The following is a 24,263-nucleotide window of genomic DNA, read 5'->3' on the forward strand; positions in this document are numbered from 1 at the left end:
ATGGTGTATCCCTGCATTGATGGTAGTCATGAGCCCAAGGAGGTGAAAGCCGTGTTCAAATTAATTATGCCTAGTTTACGGCGTGCTGCACTTTGTACGGTCTATACTGCAGCCAGCCCTGCTGTATACTCACAGCCATGCCTGTGTGATCTCATTTGATTATTAGTGATGCCTTGCTGCATCAATATTTAATCTGGCAATGAAATACTGGCTCACCGAAACGTCAATGTTTAAACAGTACATTGACCCAGGGCAACTCTCTGTGGTTACACTGCTGTTACAGGTAATGTCATTCTAATAGCCCTGTCTGGCTGGACTGTTTGTCACTGTGTTCTCTCTCTTCATCTCTCTCTATCTCTCTCTCTCTTCCTCTCCTCTGCAGGTCACATTGGCAGCCTGCAAGCCACTCAGATGAACCACGAGGCAGCCATCCGGGACCTGGAGTCTGAGAAGTCTCGTCTGAAGGACAAAGTGGTACGTCTAGAAGAGGAACGCGGGGCCCTGCAGAACAAGTCCCAAGCACTGGACGACAGGCAGAGGCAACAAATTCTCTCCCTGGAGAAGGTGAGCCTTCAGGGGTGTGGAGGGAACTGTATTTCTGCCACTGGAGCCTGGAGTTGTCTGAGGACAGACTCTTATTCTGCACCAGCTCCTCTAAAGAGAAAATATTAGGTTTGAACGTGTTTACAACAGATCACCCCAGTTAAACACTCCTCACTGCTTTACTGGCCATCAGCTGCTGCAGGGCCTAAATCCACCCCTCCATGTTTAATTCACTACTAGTGCTGAGCGATTAGTGCTTTGTGAGGTCGGTTTGACTATTAAAAAATTATCACGGTTTTCGATTTGTGTTTCAATAAAAAAAAAAAAACATTAAATGCGTTATCAAATAATGACATTAAAATTATTTTAGAGGTTCCCTCAGCCATCACCTGCCTTCTTCCTGACAGTGGGTTGAATGCTGTAACAACACAGAATTAAACTATATGAGCCCCTTGATGGTAGTGAATGCCCATTACTGCTGGACACTTATTAAACCATCATTTATTCACTTACTTTACTTACTTTAATAAAATATTACAGTTGTGTATATTACTTAGTTTTTTTTGTCTTATTTTTCATTCCGTCATCATCTGATCTCTGCCCAGACAGTAGCAGCCAGCCAGTCAACCATCTAACGTTATCTCACGTTTCTGTGATGAACTAGGTTGATTATTTGCCTAATGAAAACTTCCAATCAGCCCAACAGCCCATAGTTCTTGACAAATTCTCTCGTGAATAGTTTGATTTCTCCCTAGAGAAAACGGCGCGTTGAGCTCACTAACTAAATGGAATTCAAGTAATTGAACCAACGTCGGTCAATTAGTTGTTAAATAACCGAAAGGAAGCTCAACATTTTGATTAATGGCTGAGCGCTATTCCCAAAACTCAACATCTTGGAAAGAGAAGTTACTGGACAAAACCATTTTTTGTTGACGTTTAGCTGATTATTTCGATTTAGGAGACTACACTTTAGCTGTAAATAGACATCCATTTTGTGTCACAATTCGCTTCATATATCTCAACTATTAGCCATGGCTGCTACTTCCACTATAGTCAGCATTTTTCTTTCAGCCATGCTTTCTGGTTGTAAAATAGCATTTAACTTCAATTATTAATGTCAGATTACACATATAAACTCAGATTTTACGACTAAGCATTTAGATGGCTCCTTGGAAAGTCCTCTGTGCTCTCAGGAGTTACGGAGCCCTGAAATATGCATGGCTTCTGAACACACAAAACTGCAGATGGTCATGCTCCTTATTTACCAACAGTAGAGCCGAAGACAAACTGCACTTCCCCCGTAAATGAATGTCAAGTATAATCTATTTTTCATTCATCGTTTACATTATGGTAAAATGTACAGTTGAAGCTTTCGCAATATGCCGTTCTGCATGACGATATCAGTGGAGGCTGCTGAGGGGAGGACGCCTCATAATAAGTGCTGGAACGGAGCGAATGGAATGACATCAAACCATGTGTTTGACGTATTTGATATCATTCCACTTACTCCGCTCCTGCCATTACCACGAGCCCGTCCTCCCCAATGGAGGTGCCACCAACCTCCTGTTATCAATACGCTCTCAAGACAGGTAGCGTGTTCTGTTGACAGTGACAGTGACTCAATGCTATGTCCCTGTCTCTCTTTAACCTTTATGTAACGAAGCAAGTCAGGGAGCGAACAAATTCTTATTTGCAATGACGGCCTACCCCGGCAAAACCCGGACGACACTGGGCCAATTGTGCGCCGCCCTATGGGACTCCCAATCACGGCCGGATGTGATACAGCCTGGGTTCGAACCAGGGACTGTAATGAAGCCTCTTGCACTGAGATGCAGTGCCTTAGACCGCTGCGCCACTCGGGAGCCCTAGCCACTTTTACCGCAATGCTGTAGCCTGAAAACCTGACCTCATCTCTCCAGTTTCTAGGAAATCTTCTGTTCTGTTTGCCATTACCATAGCCTTGAGTTAGGTGTTACTATGGCAACCTGCTGTGAACGGAGGTGTGAGTGAATTGTGCAGTAATCCACTGGGCCACTGGCATGCTGAGAAACGCTGCTCTCTCTCTCTCTTGTCTGGTAATAGAGGCCTCTCTCTCCGTTCGTTTTGGCTTGCTGCTTGAGCCTCATCTCTGAATGGGAATAATGTGTCAGAGGGGATTTGAAGCATCTTCAGGCTGTCACTTTCCTCCGTTACAAGACACCAAACAGCCGTTCACATGTTACCTGTACGTGGCTGACTCAAGCTCACTCAAATGACTCAAAGGAAATAGAAATAAGACAGTAATGAGTTTAGCATTCTGTTCACAGCTGGGTTTTAATAAAACTAGAATCAAACGTCTTTTGATTATCACAGGGCATACTGTCATGGTGTTGTGTCTGTGTTGTTCTGTCAGACTCTACGGGAGGAGAAGCAGATGTATGAGAAGGAGATGGTAAACATGCGTGCCAAATACGAGGACGATGCCGCCCACTTCAAAGAGTCACAGACCCGGGCGCTGGAGGAGCTGTCGAAAAAACACCGGACCACCCTGGAGAACACACAGACTACTGCCGAGACGGAGAGGAGCTGGCTACTGGCCGTAAGAAGAGTGTACACACACACACACACACACACACACACCTTAGGTAACACTGCACTGAATCTACGCAACACACACACACACACACACACACACACACACACACACACAGCAGCGAAACTGCACCTACACACCTCAGCAATGGGATGGGATTGGGATTTCCACTGCAGAAACAATCACTTCACCTCCAAGCTATGATTTGCTATGATTTGGCTATTGTTATGAATAGCAAATGGCCTTGGCTTACGGGGTAATACATTATCTAATTGCATTATTGTGCATATCTATACCAAACTACACTCATCTGCTCTTGCAGTGCACAGTGCCATTACAACCACCCTAATGAACCAAGTCACATAGGATCCAACAGCAAGACTAAAGAACAACAGTTGAAACAATGATTCTCTTCTACTAATTGAATGTGGGGATAAGAGAAAAGGTCAATGCTGAGTCTGAACCTTATTATGAAAGCCCAATGATTACCAGTTTGAAATAGGTTTTTAATTAATCACGGACTACAAACAGCTGGTGGAACCACTCTGTAGAGACCGAGAAAGAGAGCCGTGGATAGCCAGAAAGAGAGAGAGGAGAAGGGAGAGAGCGAGAGACTCATTACCATGGGCAGAACAGCTTATCTTTCCTCCAAGTCCCTCCATGTCATTTGCATGCATGAATTCCAGGCTTTTCCGTGCTGGTTTGGCTCTACAGCTTGTCAGAGCTACTTGTCAAGGCAGTCCCATGAGTGTTGAGAACAGCTCTATGCTGGTATAGCTTTGACTACCCTCAAGTGCTGCCTTCCATTCCACACAGAACACATAAGTGCTTCCACTATGGATGTCTAGTGGTTTAAAATCATACAGAAAGAGATTGGTTATATTGGTTGACAACAGACCCATCCAAAAAAATATATAGTTTCCTTGCTGTAATGTGGTTTGTCACTAGTCTCCCTCAGCTTTTAGGGCCCTGTTTTGCTCAGTTCTTGATTAGGTATTTCTCTCTGTTCAGCCTTCTCTGTATGAGAGCCCAGTGCAATGTACCTCCGCCATGTCTGTGTCTCTCAGGTTGTGTCTGTGTCTCTCAGGTTGTGTTTGTGTGTCCCATGTTGTGTCTGTGTATCTCAGGTTGTGTCTGTGTCTCTCAGGTTGTGTTTGTGTGTCCCAGGTTGTGTCTGTGTCTCTCAGGTTGTGTCTGTGTGTCCCAGGTTGTGTCTGTGTGTCCCAGGTTGTGTCTGTGTGTCCCAGGTTGTGTCTGTGTGTCCCAGGTTGTGTCTGTGTGTCCCAGGTTGTGTCTGTGTGTCCCAGGTTGTGTCTGTGTGTCCCAGGTTGTGTCTGTGTCTCTCAGGTTGTGTCTGTGTCTCTCAGGTTGTGTCTGTGTCTCTCAGGTTGTGTCTGTGTGTCCCAGGTTGTGTCTGTGTGTCCCAGGTTGTGTCTGTGTCTCTCAGGTTGTGTTTGTGTCTCTCAGGTTGTGTCTGTGTCTCTCAGGTTGTGTCTGTGTCTCTCAGGTTGTGTCTGTGTCTCTCAGGTTGTGTCTGTGTGTCCCAGGTTGTGTCTGTGTGTCCCAGGTTGTGTCTGTGTGTCCCAGGTTGTGTCTGTGTCTCTCAGGTTGTGTCTGTGTGTCCCAGGTTGTGTCTGTGTCTCTCAGGTTGTGTCTGTGTGTCCCAGGCCTGTGTCTGCCTCTTTCCCAGTGTGCTCTCTGTGTGTGTCAGGGCTCAGAGCTCTGCTGCCTCAGCTCTAGTCCTGCAGGCAGTAGAGCAGTGCCTAGCACCCACGCCTCGTTATAAACTACCATGACAACAATCTCCCCACCCCGCTCTGCTCAGCCCAACCACTCAAACACACACACACACACACTGTTCCAGGACCTGCCTATGCCGAGGTGTTGGAGATGCTGACAGAACCTGGCTCTCACTCTATTAAATAATTACTCTTTTTTTGTTTTCTATCTGCTTGAAAACATCTGCTGCAGTGACATGACTAAACTGTCTGTTTTGATATCCCTGACTGATAACATATTCAATTAAAGCACTCAAAAGACATGCACGATTGACTCAGCCAAAATGCAATTAGTCATCTTTTTATTTCTCAGCTCGGTAGCTGCCAAAGGCTCCTGTCAACTCGTCCCTCTCCAACATGGTTGCATGATTTACTCTTTATGTAATAAAATACCGGCCAAATGACAGATGTTGGGTTAAGCCGATGTAATTAGCCAGTCCCTTGTTTATATCAGGGCCGGCCAACCTAACACCATTGTGGCCACTACTCTCTGGCAATTTGAAGGATGACAGTGGCTTTCCTCATGGGCTTTGGAATGTGTGTACGTGCGTGGGTGTCTCTGACACACAATGACCCTGTTAATTCTTCATAGTCAACACATTTTCCACTGTTTCTCCTTCCTGTTTTAAATGGGAGGAAATGGAGGTAACGACCCCTCTTGTTTTAAATGGGAGGAAACGGAGGTAACGACCCCTCTTGTTTTAAATGGGAGGAAATGGAGGTAACGACCCCTCTTGTTTTAAATGGGAGGAAATGGAGGTAACGACCCCTCTTGTTTTAAATGGGAGGAAATGGAGGTAACGACCCCTCTTGTTTTAAATGGGAGGAAATGGCGGTAACGACCTCTCTTGTTTTAAATGGGAGGAAATGGAGGTAACGACCCCTCTTGTTTTAAATGGGAGGAAATGGAGGTAACGACCCCTCTTGTTCTTCCACCAGGATGCTATTTGAGCTCCGGAGTCTCATCGGCAGAGGAAGACTGTGATTACACCTGTCTGCACCTCACCAGCTGCTTTCAGGAACCTTATCTCAGGCAGACAAACGTTGGTCGATCCCGTGTGTGTGTGTGTGTGTGTGTGTGTGTGAGTGAGAGAGAATTTCTCTATCTATCATCTCTGCTCCTCGCTCTCTCAAATGGGAATGGAGAGAGCGGAGAAAGGAGAGCATAATGAAATGGGTCGATGTTTGTGCGGCGGTGAGTCATTGTAGTCGCAAAGAGCAGCTTGACAAGGCCATGTGGCGGCAGCTGACATCATATTTTGGGCCAACTCCCCCAGGCTCTTCCTCTGCGTACAGCAGAGAGTCATTTTGTCGTCAGCACCAAGGTGTGGGATGGACTTTTTAGTTTGGACACTGAGATAGAACTAGTGACTAGTCAAACTACAGTGGCCCGGCTGACAGACTTTGTGTGGCACACTAAACGTTTAGAAGCTTTGAAGAGTATGCACTTATTCAAGAAGCGTGGGAAATGGGAACTCAACGTCTTCGCACACACATCCCTTAACTTGACACCCAGTGTAAAAAATAAACATAGGGGAAGACTCTAACAAGATTAAATGCATAATGTCATACACTCTTGTTGGGATGGGATCACGAAACATAGATGAGCTCCTATTTGCATATGTGAGTGCAGAGAAGGATGAAAGCGCTAAACGATGTAGCCTTAACCTACCAGACACGCACCTACAGTGTGCAGCGCAGTACTCAGCCTTACTTAGTCCATCGCGCTGACCAGTCTTCTGCTCATATAAAGACCTTTTGAGATTGCACTTTGATGTGTCTGTGGTATATTCCATTTTGGGTCATTGGAAAGCATGAACCGAAGTTACAGAGGGAGAGGATCATGCTGCAGAGTGTCAATCCCCTTCTGTATCAGAGGAACCTTAATATTGGAGTGGACATGGTTCACATAGTAGTCTGTCACTAGTCAGCTCAATGCATTTAGTGTTTATTTGGCAGTCATTGATTTAGCTCCAAGGCGTCCTTTCAGAGTTTTATTTTATTTTACCTTTATTTAACTAGGCAAGTCAGTTAAGAACAAACTCTTAAGAGTAATATACTAGTCATAATGTTTTTATGAAAGTGGTCAAGACTTCTGTTTTCGTAGAAGATGTAGGCCTATATGAAGGGGTTTGAACAATGTCCTGTCCACAGTTGAATCAGCGCTGACGTTAAGAGATGCAGAGCTGTTGAGAATTTCATGGCATTTCCATGCCTGGTGCTAAAAAATGCCACTCATTCCCTCCATCTCATTGGCCTGTCCCTGCTATGGTGATGTCTACTGATTTATATTGTCACTTTGGTGTCGTCTACTGGCACAAATATCCTGCAATGAGAGTGAAATGGTAGACTAGCGATCTATGCCATACGAGAAATGTCTGAAGGCTGCATTTGATCTGTGATATCGCACCGTCACAGCGGAAAAATCTTTCCTCCCTGCAAATGGAATTCCATAATGTGACATGACTTTTATCAGTAAACGCTGCATCTTTTATTTGCTTTGCAGACATCTTTGTCTTGAGTGGCCTGACTTTGCTTAAATAATGAACTCACTCATGTCATCTGTTTTCCCAGCAGGATATTAACCACCTGCCCTGGGGTACCACATTTAATGTGTCACTTGTGATTTAAACACACACACACACAACCTCCTAAATATAACAGCTCTCGAAACAAGCCCTCCTCCAAAGAGCTCCACTGAATCCATATTACCGGATTGTGTAACAACGATGCTGACAAAACTCTTTTTATTAGTGTATTCATGTGAATAATGCCAACTATTGTCCTTTCATGTACTATTCATTCCCTTTTAAACTGTCATTGATTTTCCTCATTGATTTTCCTCTAAAAGCACAATTATATCTACAAAGTATTTTCAATTCATAAAAAGCCTATAATATTGTAAGCCCTGTAATGGTTATTGTGCTGGTATTATTATAACAGTCTTTGTGGTATGCCTACAGGAAATGGAGCAGCAGTTTGAGAGGGAGAGGCTCTCATTGGTGGAGCAGAAGAACCTTCTCAGACAACAACTGGACAGCCTGAGGGAGGAGCTCGCCGCCAAACTTGAACAAGCCAATCAGGAGGTCAGTCATGAGTCACTCTACCTATCAGATCTCTCCTCTTTCTCAATTCATTTTGACCATGTATTGTGGTCAGACACATAGAATTAGAATTACTGGTGCTAATTGGTGTTCTTTGAATTTTGATGCTTTCGATTCTCAGAAAACAAACCAGGTTTGAAAGGAAAATAACAGCAGGAATGTATGTCTTGGCTCATTTGAAGTGCAGTTTCCCAACTCTTCCCAACTCTGAAGGGAATGTCTAGGAGTTCATTACAGCTGGTTAAGATATTAAGGCCTCTCTGAGCACTGAGATAGACTTCTAGAGAACAGCTGCTGATGTGTAGAGTGTGTCTTGACTCATTTCAAGTGCAGATTCCCAATTGTAATTTATTACAAAAGGGAATATATTTGACTCTACTTTATTACAGCCGTTTTTAAAGCCTGTCTGGGTACTGTGGTGTATGATAGACTTCTAGCCTTTATTCTTGTTCTGTGCTGAGTGTGGGTCTGCTCTCCCTCCCTCCCTGTCCCTCCCCTGTGTGCAGGTGTTGCGCCTGCAGGAGCTGGTGAAGGAGGGTGAGCAGGGCATGGGTTCAGCAGAGGGACACATCTCCAACCTGAAGGAGGCCCAGGACAAACTAGTGGAGGAGTTGGACGCTACCAGGGCCAGACTGAGAGAGACCAGCAACCTGCTGACCGCCCTGCAGGTGATAGCACTGTTACAGCGCACACACACACACATACATACACACACACACACACACACACACACAGGCAGGCACACGCAAACACACACAAATTGATTTTTTATGGGTCCTTGGTGGGGTTACCTCATCAGGGAGCCATTGGATTCTCCAACAGGCACCCTAATGATTTTCCTTCCTCATTCCCTCTTCTGACCAGGTATTTATTGATTGTATATTAAGCTTATTTATGGGGGTAATAAAGTTTATCTGTACTGAATAGCCTTGAGTCTATTCCCTTACTAAATCTATCACGTCCACCCGCTTTGTCCCAGATTCCAATTCTTCATATGCCAAGCAGTCTTTCCAGCAGCTTTGTCCCAGATTCCAATTCTTCATATGTCAAGCAGGCTTTCCAGCAGCTTTGTCCCAGATTCCAATTCTTCATATGCCAAGCAGGCTTTCCAGCAGCTTTGTCCCAGATTCCAATTCTTCATATGCCAAGCAGGCTTTCCAGCAGCTTTGTCCCAGATTCCAATTCTTCATATGCCAAGCAGGCTTTCCAGCAGCTTTGTCCCGGATTCCAATTCTTCATATGCCAAGCAGGCTTTCCAGCAGCTTTGTCCCAGATTCCAATTCTTCATATACTAAGCAGGCTTTCCAGCAGCTTTGTCCCAGATTCCAATTCTTCATATGCCGAGCAGGCTTTCCAGCAGCTTTGTCCCAGATTCCAATTCTTCATATACTAAGCAGGCTTTCCAGCAGCTTTGGGTTGACATACCTAATCAGGCTCAGATTGTAAATTTTGTTCTCATCTTTAAGGAGCCCATGTGGCATTGGCACTTCATTATGCCATTGACCTTCTGAGGCTCCCCTCTCTCCTCTTCCCTCTCTCGCTCCCTCGCTCTGGTCCTGCGTAATGAAGCAGGCTGTAGTCTGAATGAATGTCAGGGGAAGTTTTGGAGCGGCATTGATGGTAGTAGGTCCAGGCTGTTTTTCCTCTCCTCTGACTGATCACACAGAGCACAGAGCACCCATGTTCACACAGGCCCCCAAGATCCTCATTGGTAGTAATGTGTGTTGACTCCTGTCCATACATGGTTAGATCTCATGCTCAATTGTGTTGTTTATCATGAGAGTTAATATCATTAACCCTTTCTCTCTTTATTCCTGTCTTTCTGTCTTTCTCCTTCCCCGTCTCAGGGAGAGATGGAGGCCCAGAAGAAGCAGCACGAGGCTAAAGTCATCACTATTAAAGAGGACGAGAAGCTCAAGATGGACAAGATGGCACTGGAACTGGAGCTCAAGTGGACCGAGACGTTAAGGTGTGTGTGGTGTGTGTGTGTGTGTGCGTACATGCATTTCTTGTTTTTGGGTCTGCCTTGGCCCTGGGGTTAATTTGGTTGAGATGTGCCAAGGATGGCGATGGAGAAGTTAAGTGAAAGAGTGAATCCAGCTTCATACTAATAATACCAGTCCAGGGCTGGTCTCTCCCCAGCAGGAGGTCCTTCTCTCCCTGGCTCAGAGGATTATGAATGGACGGCTTCATTTAAAAAGAGCCAGTGCTGCAACACAGATTATGACCACTGAAAAGGCCTGTGACCATTGGAATTATCTTTAGAGGGCTCAGCGTCCACACAGATCATTAGAGTAATAATAACACTAATAATGCTGTACTTGTAAGTACTGTAGCTAGCTAGGTCACACATTGAGTTAGTGTGCAAGTGAAAGAGGAGGAGATGATGATGATGTGAAATTATACTGCCCCAAAATATGGGCCTTCATTTTTCACAACATTTGTTCAGCCGCTGCCCTCGTCTACCTCTAAATGTGTTTTTCGTCTGAAGCAAAAGCGGTTGTTTACCAAGGGAATTGAGCCCGAGTGACAAGCCACTGCTTATGAATTTCAAGTGTAAAAACATTTTGTTGGCACAATAAAGGGCCATTTGAATCTCAATGTCGACCACAGCGCATCAGGGACATGTGAATCACGGTGTGAACAGAACTGCAGCTCAGAGATGTGACACTGGAGATGAGGAGGAGGAGGAGGAAGTTCATCCTAGCTCATCAGACAGTCCAATTAGTGTCTCTCTCCCTTGCTGGGGTCAATGTTAATACAGCATTAGGGATGCCTGATCACCAGGAAGGCTCTGCTACACATGGACTTCTACAATAACACCATCCAGATCAGCTCAAAGTTTTCTCCTGTCCTCCTCTTTATCTCGTGTACTGTAATTAGGTTTCATTTACCCTCCTCTCTCGCAATGTTCATATTTCACAGTTGCATTCCCCTTCAGCGCCTTTTCATTTTGTAATTTGTAAGTTATGCATTTTACATGCTCTTTAGTTCTGACAGCATTTAGGGTTTTTATTAAGTGAGATAGTAATTAAAACTAAATTGAAGACTGCTTTTTCTCTAGTAAAGCATAATGCAAAACACAACCCCCGGGGGTTCTGATTGTACTTCTGCCATGTCGAACTCGAGCCAACATGCCACTCAGGGAGAGCGAGAGAGAGAAAGAGAGAGGTAAAGGCAGAGGGAGAGATATTCCCATTTTCCTCCTCCCTCCTCTGTTCTAGGCCCTTCTCAGTAGGAGGAGGTGCTAAGGAGCACCTCTCTTTCATGTCCTGTGACGGACTGTCAGACACATCTCTCCACCTGCTGGTGATGTGGAGCGAGATACAGCAGCAGAAATACCCACATTTAAAACCTCCTCTCTCTGTTTACCTTATGTAATGGTGGGCTTGAACATGAACTGCATTAGCAAGAGGGACAATGCAGATGGGCGGCACCACCCGACCGCACCGCAGCGTCTATGACACACCTGCACACCTGCACAGAGAACACATGGAGAATACACACACACGTAGCGTCACAGACAGAAAATGATTGAACAGAGCTGGTCTGGCTCTGTGTATGTTCTGAGAGAGTAAGCCCTTTAAGGTCCACCATTCCAGACGGCTAGAATAGAACAGGGAGCTTCGCTACTGTGTGTTTCATTGCGGTGATGTCAGAACTGGGTATAATGAACATCCACAGTCAGTTTCTATCAATTGAGATTTACCTCAGTCAAATGAAAGCTTTGTGAGAGATGCAGTTATTGGCGTTGGTGTGCCCCAGATATGGGGGGGGATTCTTGAAAGTCAGGTTAATCCTTGTCCAGCAGGGAAACAACATTTTTATAGTTGGAAAAAAAAAAAAGGATTATTTGAGCTTATATACATTTAGGGGAATTTTTATAGTAAAATATAAATGTGGAGAATTTTCTAAATACTTTCAATACTAGTAATTTCATGTCGCCTCTATGCCTGGAAATTCCCTTGTCCTGTCACGATCGTCGTAAGAAGCGGACCAAAGCGCAGTGTGGTGTGAATGCATCATTTTAATGGATGACGAAAACACAAAGTAAACTGAACAAAACAATAAATGAACAACGACCGTGAAGCTATATACCAAATGTACTAACATAGACAATCACCCACAACCCACAATGACAAAACAGGCTGCCTAAATATGGTTCCCAATCAGAGATAACGACTAACACCTGCCTCTGATTGAGAACCATATCAGGCCAAACACAGAAACAGACAAACTAGACATCGAACATAGAATGCCCACTCAGATCACACCCTGACCAAACAAAACCTAAAAACATACAAAGCAAACTATGGTCAGGGCGTGACATGTCCAGAGCAAAGGATCCCAATTTCAAACTTAAAAAAAAAAAACTGCCAATAGTGGATATTAATTAGAGGTCGACCAATTATGATACCGATTATTGGAGGACCAAAAAAGCCAATACCGATTAATCGGCCATTTTTAAATATATATTTTTTTATAAATATATATTTGTAATAATGACAATTACAACAATACTGAATTAACACTTTTATTTTAACTTAATATAATACATCAATAAAATAAATGTAGTCTCAAATAATGAAACATGTTTAAATAATGCAAAAACAAAGTGTTGGAGAAGAAAGTAAAAGTGCAATATGTGCCATGTAAAAAAGCTAACATGAAATCTGGTGGTTCCTTTTAACATGAGTCTTCAATATTCCCAGGTAAGAAGTTTTAGGTTGTAGTTAGTTATTATAGGACAATTTCTCTCCATAATATTTGTATTTCAAATACCTTTGACTATTGGATTTTCTAATAGGTACTTTAGTATTGCCAGCCTAATCTCGGGAGTTGATAGGCTTGAAGTCATAAACAGCTGCTGGCAAATGCAGTAAAGTGCTGTTTGAATGAATGCTTACGAGCCTGCTGCTGCCTACCACCGCTCAGTCAGACTGCTCTATCAAATCATAGACTTAATTATAATATAATAACACACAGAAATACGATCCTTAGGTCATTAATATGGTCAAATCCAGAAACGATCATTTCGAAAACCAAACGTTTATTATTTCAGTGAAATGCGGAACCGTTCCGTATTTTATCTAACGGGTGGCATCCATAAGTCTAAATATTGCTGTTACATTGCACAACCTTCAATGTTATGTCATAATTGCGTAAAATTCTGGCAAATTAGTTCGCAACGAGCCAGGCGGCCCAAACTGTTGCCTATACCCTGACTCTGCATGCAATGAACGCAAGAGAAGTGACACAATTTCCCTAGTTTAATATTGCCTGCTAACATGAATTTATTTTAACTAAATATGCAGGTTTGAAAATATATACTTCTGTGTATTGATTTTAAGAAAGGCATTGATGTTTATGGTTAGGTACAGTGGGGGAAAAAAGTATTTAGTCAGCCACCAATTGTGCAAGTTCTCCCACTTAAAATGATGAGAGCGGCCTGTAATTTTCACCATAGGTACACTTCAACTAATCAATCCAGAAAATCACATTGTAGGATTTTTAATGAATTTATTTGCAAATTATGGTGGAAAATAAGTATTTGGTCAATAACAAAAGTTTATCTCAATACGTTGTTATATACCCTTTGTTGGCAATGACAGAGGTCAAACGTTTTCTGTAAGTGTTCACAAGGTTTTCACACACTGTTGCTGGTATTTTGGCCCATTCTTCCATGCCAACCAATGGTTTTCACAGCATTTCTCTGTTATTTTGAGATTAGCTAAAGCTGCAGTATGAGGGGAGAGATGGTCTACAATGCTGTTCAAATCAATATTTTATATTTTGATGTTTCTGAAGTGATATTTTGCTGAAAAGGCTAGCATGAGGGACAAGTAGCTATCCACAATAAGATGCGTTTTGACAAAAGTCACCCAACCTTGTAAGTTACCTAGGTATAATCAATCAATCAAATGTATTTATGACGCCCTTTTTACATCAGATGATGTCACAAAGTGCTTATACAGAAACCCAGTCTAAAACCCCAAACAGCAAGCAATGCAGATGTAGAAGCACTGTGGCTAGGAAAAATTCCTTAGAAAGGCAGGAACCTAGTGAAAAACCTAGAGAGGAACCAGGCTCTGAGGGGTGGCCAGTCCTTTTCTGACTGTGCCAAGTGGAGATTATAAGAGTACATGGCCATTAAGACAGATCAAACGTTCATAGATTACCAGCACCTCAGGAGTAAATGTCAGTTGGCTTTTCGTAGCTGAGCATTCAAAGGCCGAGACAGCAGGTGCAGTAGAGGGGGAGAGAGAGGGATGAAAACAGCCGGTCCGGGACAAGGTAGCATGTTCGGTGAACAGGTCAGTGTGTATAACTAACAGGTCATGGTGTATAACTAACTAGCTAGCAACTAACTAGTTCAATTTCTCTCACGATTATAAAGGATGATGATGCTGAATGAACATGGTAGCCTCGCCGCGAGCTCCTAGAAAACTTTGCAGGTTTCTACTTTTTCTAGTGTGTTCTCTCATTTTCTTGCTCTGTTTGTTTAATGCATTACTTCATACACCCAGGTAGAACTATTGGAATATGAATTGCTTGGTACTCACCATCCACCTGATCTTCCCGAATTCCCAGAGACAGCGGAAACAATGTTCTAGCCTCGTCAGTGAGGCACCGGGTAGCCTGGGAGTCCTACCGGATAGAAGAAAACAAAGACGCTGATGGAGAGGCAGACGTGGAGGGGTCTTAGTGCGATTGAGACGCCGGGCGACCCGTCCTCCATTACATTTTATACTACTCATTAGTGAATTAGCTTGACAAACTCAGAACGAGGATCTCCTTCCAGACGGACATCAGATTCTGCAACATACTTTTTCAGTTTTTCTGAGACTTGGCTTTCCTCCGACATTCAAATTGATTATATTCAACCAGTGAGTTTTACAGTTCATCGAGCAGATAGGAAGTGGGCTCTCTCTGTCTGGCAAGAACAAAGGTGGTGGTGTCTGCTTCATGACCAGTAACAAGTATTGCGATTGGCGCAATGTACAGGCACTTCAAAGGTTCTGCTCTCCAGACTTCGAATAGTTGGTCATCAAATGTCGCTCTTTTTATCTTCCCGAGAGAGTTCTCGGGGATTATCATCATGGCTGTGCACATCCTGCCCCAAGCAGACACCAATCGCCATTGCACTGGATACTACCCTCACTCACCTGGACAAAAGGAATGCATACTTTGAGGATGCTTTTTGACGGGCCGTCCCCAGGTGTTGAAGGTAGGCAGCAACACCTCCTCCTGTGGTCCTTAACACAGGGGCCCTACAAGGGTGCGTCCTCCGTCCCCTCCTGTACTCCTTGTATACCCAGAGATGCATGGCCGTACACAGTTCCAACTCAATTATACATTTCACTGACAACACGAGAGCAGTATGCCTGATTACCGACAATGACGAGGAGGTCTGCACTCTGACGACGTGGTGCCAGGTAAACAACCTCTCCCTCAACGTCAGCAAAACAAACGAGCTGATTGTGGACTTCAGGAGGAACCAGGCTGGGCATGCCCCCATCCTCGTCAACGGAGCTACCGTGGAGACGGTCAAAAACGTCCCTGTGAAACTGCACTACGCCACTGGATGGAGTCCATTTGTGACTGACTGCCTGTCATATTTTTGGTGTTCAGAGTGAAAGCTTGGATCTCAATGGGAATTTCACACTGACGTAATTCCTCCATTCTCGCTATACCCTCCCATTCTCCTTCCTCTACATGCTCCACTGTCCTTCTTCCATTATCCCCTACTGCCTACACTCCTCAATCCTCTCTGTCTTCTCTACATTCTCACCACTTCTTCCATCTCCTCTGCACACCAGGTGCTGAGTGCCCTCCTAGGTAATTAGCCAGATTGGGGATTCGGGGCTGGGTTATGAATATGAATGTGAGGCTCTTTACAATATAAAGGCCCTGAGAGCTGCGTGTCTGTGTTTTTCTGAAGCGATGAGGATCAACACATGTCCTTGCAGAAGTGTCAGCGGGCTAAACTGGTGTGATGCGTCATAGCACTCACTCACCCTGATGCTCATCTGGTGTTAGGAGGGTCAAAAACACTGGTGGCGTCCTGCCCTTAACAACGTCATTCTCTGATAAATAACGATTAACATGCAGTCCACACTCCTACTAAAAGGTATTTGCAGCGCCGTTAAACATGTGGGCATTGGATAGCACTGAGATGGTGAGGTGGGAGATGTCTGCATGACGCCGTGGGGAATTCTACACAGATGTACGCTCTGCTCTGTTCCCAAGGATGTGGACTCGGAACACCTCCAGAGCTCCGACAGCCAGCGGCGTGCTGGAAATGTTCAGCAAATACAGGACATAATGTTGAGCTGTTACAACTTCATAAGGCTAGGGGCCCCGCTAGCGGGACAACTTCCGGTGAAACTGGAGGGCACACAATTCAAATAAATAATAATTAAAATTATGGATATTAAACATTTAGGAACATACAAGTGTCTTATATCATTTTTAAGCTTAAATTCTTGTTAATCTAACCGCACTGTCTGATTTACAATAGGCTTTACAGCGAAAGCATGCCATGCGATTGTTTGAGGACGGCGATCCACATCAAAATATTATTCCACAAGCACAGGTTTCATAAATTCACAAATAGCGATTTAAATATTCACTTACTTTTTGAAAATCTTCCTCTGATTTGTCTTCCAAAGGGTCCCAGCTACAACTTGTAGTGTCGTTTTGTTAGATGAAAATCCGTCCTTATATCCCAAAAAGTCTGTTTAGTTGGCGCCATCGATTTAAGTAATCAACTCCGTTCAACATGTAGAGAAAGGAATCTAAAAAGCTACCGCTAAATTTTGTTAAAACAACTCAAAATACGTTTCTATTTAATCCTCAGATACCCTAAATGTAATTAAACTATAATATTTCATACGGAAAGAATATGTTCAATAGGAAAATAATATTAGCAGGTGCGCGTCCTCTTCGTCGCGTGCGCGTAAGACTGATTTCCAAGTCTGTATCCCAATACTAAAACTCAGAATTCTAACTCGTTTGGGAAGAAACAAGCCTGAAACCTTGAACAAAGATTACTGACATCCAGTAGAAGCCATAGGTATTGCATACTGGGAGCTAGATTGAATTATTTCCCTATACGTTCCAATGGTACCAATTATATGCATATCCTGGCTTCAGGGCCTGAGCAACCGGCAGTTTACTTTGGGCACGTCAGTTAGGCGGAAATGGAGTAAAATAGACCCTGTCCTGAAACCTCTTAGAGACCCTCTGTGTCCCAGGCGCATGCATTAACATCTTCGCTGTTATTCGGCCCCCGTCTCTCTCCTCTCTAATGTTCACTGTTATTCGGCCCCCGTCTCTCTCCTCTCTAATGTTCACTGTTATTCGGCCCCCGTCTCTCTCCTCTCTAATGTTCACTGTTATTCGGCTCCCGTCTCTCTCCTCTCTAATGTTCACTGTTAGTCACCCCCCCCGTCTCTCTCCTCTCTAATGTTCACTGTTAGCTGGCCCCCCTCTCTCTTCTATCTAATGTTCACTGTTATTCGGCCCCCCTCTCTCTTCTATCTAATGTTCACTGTTAGCTGGCCCCCCTCTCTCTTCTATCTAATGTTCACTGTTAGTCGGCCCCCCCTCTCTCTTCTATCTAATGTTCACTGTTAGTCGGCCCCCGTCTCTCTTCTATCTAATGTTCACTGTTAGTCTGCCCCCCGTCTCTCTTCTCTCTAATGTTCACTGTTAGTCTGCCCCCCGTCTCTCTCCTCTCTAATGTTCACTGTTAGTCGACCCCCGTCTCTCTCCTCTCTAATGTTCACTGTTAGTCGACCCCCGTCTCTCTCCTCTCTAATGTTCACTGTTAGTCGACCCCCGTCTCTCTCCTCTCTAATGTTCACTGTTAGTCGGCCCCCGTCTCTCTCCTCTCTAATGTTCACTGTTAGTCGGCCCCCGTCTCTCTCCTCTCTAATGTTCACTGTTAGTCGGCCCCCGTCTCTCTCCTCTCTAATGTTCACTGTTAGTCGGACCCCGTCTCTCTCCTCTCTAATGTTCACTGTTATTCGGCCCCCGTCTCTCTTCTCTCTAATGTTCACTGTTATTCGGCCCCCGTCTCTCTCCTCTCTAATGTTCACTGTTAGTCGGCCCCCTTCTCTCTTCTCTGTAATGTTTACTGTTAGTAGGTCCCCGTCTCTCTTCTATCTAATGTTCACTGTTATTCGGCCCCCGTCTCTCCTCTCTAATGTTCACTATCAGTCGGCCCCCGTCTCTCTCCTCTCTAATGTTCACTGTTAGTCGGCCCCCGTCTCTCTTCTATCTAATGTTCACTGTTAGTCTGCCCCCCGTCTCTCTTCTCTCTAATGTTCACTGTTAGTCGCCCCCCCGTCTCTCTCCTCTCTAATGTTCACTGTTAGTCGGCCCCCGTCTCTCTCCTCTCTAATGTTCACTGTTAGTCGGCCCCCCGTCTCTCCTCTCTCTAATGTTCACTGTTAGTCGGCCCCCCGTCTCTCTTCTCTCTAATGTTCACTGTTAGTCGCCCCCCCGTCTCTCTCCTCTCTAATGTTCACTGTTAGTCGGCCCCCGTTTCTCTCCTCTCTAATGTTCACTGTTAGTCGGCCCCCGTCTCTCTCCTCTCTAATGTTCACTGTTAGTCTGCCCCCCGTCTCTCTTCTCTCTAATGTTCACTGTTAGTCGCCCCCCCGTCTCTCTCCTCTCGGCACCCGTCTCTCTCCTCTCTAATGTTCACTGTTAGTCGGCCCCCGTCTCTCTCCTCTCTAATGTTCACTGTTAGTCGGCCCCCGTCTCTCTTCTCTCTAATGTTCACTGTTAGTCGGCCCCCGTCTCTCTTCTCTCTAATGTTCACTGTTAGTCGGCCCCCGTCTCTCTCCTCTCTAATGTTCACTGTTAGTCGGCCCCCGTCTCTCTTCTCTCTAATGTTCACTGTTAGTCGGCCCCCGTCTCTCTCCTCTCTAATGTTCACTGTTAGTCGGCCCCCGTCTCTCTTCTCTCTAATGTTCACTGTTAGTCGGCCCCCGTCTCTCTTCTCTCTAATGTTCACTGTTAGTCGGCCCCCCTTCTCTCTCCTCTGTAATGTTCACTGTTAGTCGGCCCCCCGTCTCTCTTCTCTCTAATGTTCACTGTACGCCAGTGTGCTCTGGAGATGAGTGCAAATGGATTATGTTTATTAAATATGCACGTAGTGGCAGATTTTTCTCTATTTTCTTTTTGCTGCTAACAAATGTCTTGGCTGTGCTGCGTCGCTCATTCCAATGAGAAGTGGAGTTTGAAAGGGTCTTAAAACATGCCACAGATGAAATATTTATAGAGGGGGCTTTTCAAGCATGTGCTCTTGCACGCATGACTAGCATGATGTTCCCCGGAATACGTCGACCTCACGTTACTGTGAACAGACCGCTGTTCTATATGATTTGCAGCAGCTTCACTTTTTATGGAATACATTACTACTATATTACTACTCCATTAAGTTATTTCCAGAAGGTTTTGCTTTCCGAGTCAAACTGACATTATTTTGATCTGCTGAGCCCTGGATAGTCATCATTATCTTGTGTTTATTTAATTTAATGGAAAGTGTGTGTGTGCGTGTGTGTGTGTCCACAGACAGGAGTGTAAGAAGCTGCGTGAGGAGCTAAGGGAGGATCATGAGGATGACAAGAGGGCAGCCCTCATCCAGCTGGCCCAGAACAAGGAGCAGGAGCTGGGCAGTGCCCGCGAGAGCTGGCAGAGGAAGGTGGAGGACCTACTGGAGCAGGTAAGAGACAGTCCACCCTCACCCTGCTGCACCAACTGGGTGTTGTGATATACACACTGGGCTGGGCTCCTGGTTAACTGGACAGTAAGAGGACTCTATCATTTCTACATCTGTCCACTATTATCATCAGTGCTAAGGTTTGGCTGAGATTTCTATAGGGATTTAATATACCTTAAGGTCAATAACATAGGTCGTAAATGTTCACCACTTAACCCATTATATCATGAAACGTCCATTTGGAAGTGTTTGTCATACAATATTAAATCATCCACTTTCTTAATGTCCATGAATAGGCGCGTGGAGAGTGCTCAGGGCCTCGCCCTATGCAGGTAGCCATCACAATGAAAGACTGCTGAGGAACCTGTTCTGTTACCTTAGCTGTAACTCCCACTGCAGTTATAGCCTGCACTGTCACTGACACAAAAGAGGAGAGACTGTAGTGTATGAAGACACAACATGGTGAGTTTGAGGTTGTCATTTGAACCCCCTCTATTGGATATCTATTCAAATGATTGCATTTTAAATCTTCCCAAACTGGCACTGGCAGCCCTGTGAAGGGGACTGAATGGACCAAATATAATTCAAACTGAAACGTTTAAAGTACTTGAACTTGCTAATTGCATTAATATTCTACTTTCCCCTCTTTATTTCCCCGTCACTGTACTGTATTTACAAACAAATACCAGTATATTTAACTGGTGTGAGTGGCTTGCATGATGCTGCTATGTGTACTCGCTCTGGCTTGCACTAAAGATGCTGGTTTCACTTCAGAGCGTCCATTTTCCTTTACGCAGGTCAGGGTTTATTGTGGGCAACACTTGCAGTGTTGTGTTTTTTCAGGATGGATAGAGTATTTTACCTGGGCTATATACCTATATACCTGGGCTATTTACCTGGGCTATATTTCGGTTTGAAATCTCTGTTCTTTCTGAATGTACCGAAGTATGTTTGGCTTCTCTCTTCACTCCTTGTCTCGAAACAGAGAGAGTTGTTGTAGAACCACTGTGACTGGTTGCTACAGCAGTGAAGCAACGCCATCCAGTTCACAGGCAACACGCATGAAACACTCATGACCTGAGTCTGCCCTCTTCTGAGCATGTATATTCTGTATATGCTCTGGAACTGATTCCTGCTGCACTTCCCACTGGACTGTTTTCATCTTCTTGACCCTGTGAAAGGTGTGTATTTCTGTTATTTTGACGAGACAGAATTACAGCCTCTCTGAGTGGCATGTGATTTACTATACCTCCTACTCGGCTCTCTCTGCTGTGCCATAATAACTACAGTGCCTTCAGAAAGTATTCACACTCTGTTACTTTTTCCATATTGTGTTGTGTTACAGCCTGAATTTTAATCCATTTAAAATTGATTAAATATGTATATATTTTTCCCCCACTGGCCTACACACAATACCCCATAATGTCAAAGTTGAATTATGTTTTTTGATGTTTTTACAAATTAATAAAAAATCTAAACCTGAAGTGTCTTGAGTCAATAAGTATTTATCCCCTTTGTTATGGCAAGCCTAACTATGTTTAGGAGTAAAAATGTGCTTAACAAGTCTCACTCTGTGTGCAATAATAGTGTTTAACATGATTTTGAATGAGTACCTCATCTCCGTATCCCGCACATACAATTATCTATAAGTTCCCTCAGTCGAGCAGAGAATTTCGAACACAGATTCAACCACAAAGACCAGAGAGGTTTTCCAATGCCTCCAAAGAAGGGTACCTATTGGTAAATGGGTAAAAAAAAAAAAAAAAAAAAAAAGCAGACATTGAATATCCATTTGAGCAAGCTATTAATTACACTTTGGATTCTGTATCAATACACCATGTCACTACAAAGATACAGGTGCCCTTCCTACCTCAGTTGCCGGGGAGAAAGGAAACCGCTCAGGGATTTCACCATGAGGCCAATGGTAAATTTAAAACAGTTACAGAGATTATAGGAGAACTGAGGATGGATCAGCAACATTGTAGTTTGTTACTCCACAATACTAACCTTATTGACAGAGTGAAAAGAAGGAAGCCTGTACAGAATAAAAATAATCCAAAACATGCAACCTGTTTGCAATAAGGCACTAAAGTAAAACTGCCAAAAATGAGGCAAAGAAATTAACTTTATGTCCTGAATTCAAAGCTTATGTTTTGGGCAAATCCAGCAGAACACATCATTGATTACCACTGATTATTTACAAGCATGGTGGTGGCTGCATCATGTTATGGGTATGCTTGTAATCAGCAAGGATTAGGGAGGGTTTTTTTTTATTATAAAAAGAAACGGAATAGAGCTAAGCACAGGCAAAATCGTATAGGAAAACTTGGGTTCACTCTTGGCATTCCAGGTGAAGCTGGTTGAGAGAATGCCAAGAGTGTGCAAAGCTGTCATCAAGTCTCCGGCTTGATGCTGTTTGCGCTCAGGTCCCAATGGAAGGCATAAAGTAACCTCTTATCCCTCTTCACAAGGAGTTGTGATTTTATCAGGGATGACGAGGGGTGCCATTTAGATAGCAGTCAAACATTTTGCCCAGCAGGAGATGACTTTGATAATGACTCTGGGCACACCAGTGAGTGAGCATTACAGCCTTACAGGCGCTGTATGTCACCTCTTGTTCACTCCAAGGCAGTGTGGGTATTGATTCTATGGGAGGTGTGAATGTCTTCTGTCAATGGCCCGACTTTGCACTGTCAACAGCAACCCACGGCTTGATCACCACTAAAACCCACTAGTCCCTCTCTGACATGAACCCACAGACACGTCCACTGACTCCACTTAGATCACTGCAGCCTGTCTGCCACATGCCCACCGTATCACTGTGTCCTCTGCTGCCCAGAGACAAACTAAATACACTCACTGCATTATAACAGTTTGTCTTTGATCTGCCTCTGGCTTGATAATGTACTATGCACTTCGTACTGTTTGTTGTCCAAATGTTTCATTACGCAGATGCTGGAAATCAATGCATGTGGGGAGAAGGAGGGCATTCAGACAGAGATTCCATTCTCAAAGGCTTTGCTCCAGATTCTTCCTGGTAGCTAGCAGCAGAGTCAGGGTGACTTATGGAGGTGTCACCACCGTGGTTCTCTTCTTCCCATAAACTCCTCTCCTGCTCTGGGCCCAGTCAGTCTCATTATTCACAGTAATAATACTAAGTACTAATGAAGCCATGGCTGATTCATGTGGGATGACTGAGCTGTCATGTTGATCACACGTACAATACAGTACTGATTGGACATCACCAAAGGTTGCTTCTTCACCTGCATTGCTTGCTGTTTGGGGTTTTAGGCTGGGTTTCTGTACAGCACTTTGAGATATCAGCTGATGTACGAAGGGCTATATAAAATAAATTTGATTGATTGATTGATTGATTGTTGCAAAGCAGCCAAAGTTGCTCCAGGCCTACCATTTTGAAAGAACGATTTTGAGGGCGTAATGGAAAATGTCATTTTGTTGCACCCTTTAACAAAAATGTAATGTTGTGTTGCTTCAGGTCATAACTGCCGGTAAAAATTGATATCTGTTTTTGTTGTTAACAAAATAGGCATATGTTAAGGAAGTTTACAGACAAACAGCTATCTGTAAGAGAAATACTAATAACACGCAGACAATCTGATCTAAAATCTGTTCTTCTCTATTCCCTCTCTTTCTCTCTCTCCCATCACTTTATCTCTCTCTCGTCCTTCTCTCTCTCGCTCTCTCTCCCTTTACTTCCCTCCCCCTCATCAGATCTCGTTGCTGAAGCAGAGTCTGGAGATGCAGTTGTCTCAGTCGCAGACCTCCCTGCAGCAGCTCCAGGCCCAGTTCAGCCAGGAGCGGGAGCACTTGAGCCAGCAGCTCCAGGAGCTGCAGCTGGAACACCAGCGCAGGGAGCACAGCCTACAGGAGGCCCACTGCTGCGCCATGCAGGACCTGGAGGAGACCCGCCAGCACGACCTCAAGGTGAGGCCCCTACCGGTCTGTCTACAAAGTCTCCGGTCATAGTAAATGTCCTGACCATCAGACCAACCCGATCACCACCAAGCCCAACCCCTTTTGTCTACTGGGGGATCTAGCCATGACATTCCCTCTGTCCCTGTGACATCACTACCTCTTATCTGTATCATTTGTACTTTATGCCCATTGACATGCACATTGCGACTCTGCTCTACAGGGTGCCCAACCCTCTTCCCTTTTACATATGAACTCTTTCAGCTTACAAGTGGTTAGAATCACTGCCAGTGTGAAGGCTCCCATCTGGTGGCTTTAGAGCACTAGATTAGAAATGAGGCATTATGGGCCAGTATAGGCTCTGATGTGTCAGTAAGACTGGATATCAGTCAGGTACACAGAATGAGGAGAGACGGTGAAGATTTACTGGTGACGTGGCCAGATGAAGTTTTACAACAGTGAGTCCATCAACATTACCAGAGACGTGAAGGGGTTGACTCCTGAGCGGATCAGTGATTTGGACCTGACCCTGATTGCTGTCTGGGACACACACTATTTTTCAATTCTTCACCCTTCAAAACGAAAAGGCTACATCAGCA

The 24,263-nt window shown here is 44.4% G+C and overlaps 1 protein-coding gene across 11 annotated transcripts in view; it reads left to right on the top strand.

Annotated features, from left to right (window-relative positions):
- Window positions 1–24,263, top strand: part of LOC110529583 (protein FAM184A) — a 105,977-nt gene that overhangs the window by 49,478 nt on the left and 32,236 nt on the right. For all 11 annotated transcript variants that reach the window (XM_036985002.1, XM_036985006.1, XM_036985008.1 and 8 more), the window contains 7 exons: window positions 383–564; window positions 2,936–3,121; window positions 7,857–7,979; window positions 8,504–8,665; window positions 9,845–9,966; window positions 19,584–19,734; window positions 23,464–23,676. In XM_036985002.1, the coding sequence (XP_036840897.1) occupies window positions 383–564; window positions 2,936–3,121; window positions 7,857–7,979; window positions 8,504–8,665; window positions 9,845–9,966; window positions 19,584–19,734; window positions 23,464–23,676 (1,139 nt within the window). The remainder of the gene's footprint in view (window positions 1–382; window positions 565–2,935; window positions 3,122–7,856; window positions 7,980–8,503; window positions 8,666–9,844; window positions 9,967–19,583; window positions 19,735–23,463; window positions 23,677–24,263) is intronic.

This window comes from Oncorhynchus mykiss, chromosome 8 (genome assembly GCF_013265735.2).
Source record: "Oncorhynchus mykiss isolate Arlee chromosome 8, USDA_OmykA_1.1, whole genome shotgun sequence".
NCBI lineage: Eukaryota > Metazoa > Chordata > Actinopteri > Salmoniformes > Salmonidae > Oncorhynchus > Oncorhynchus mykiss.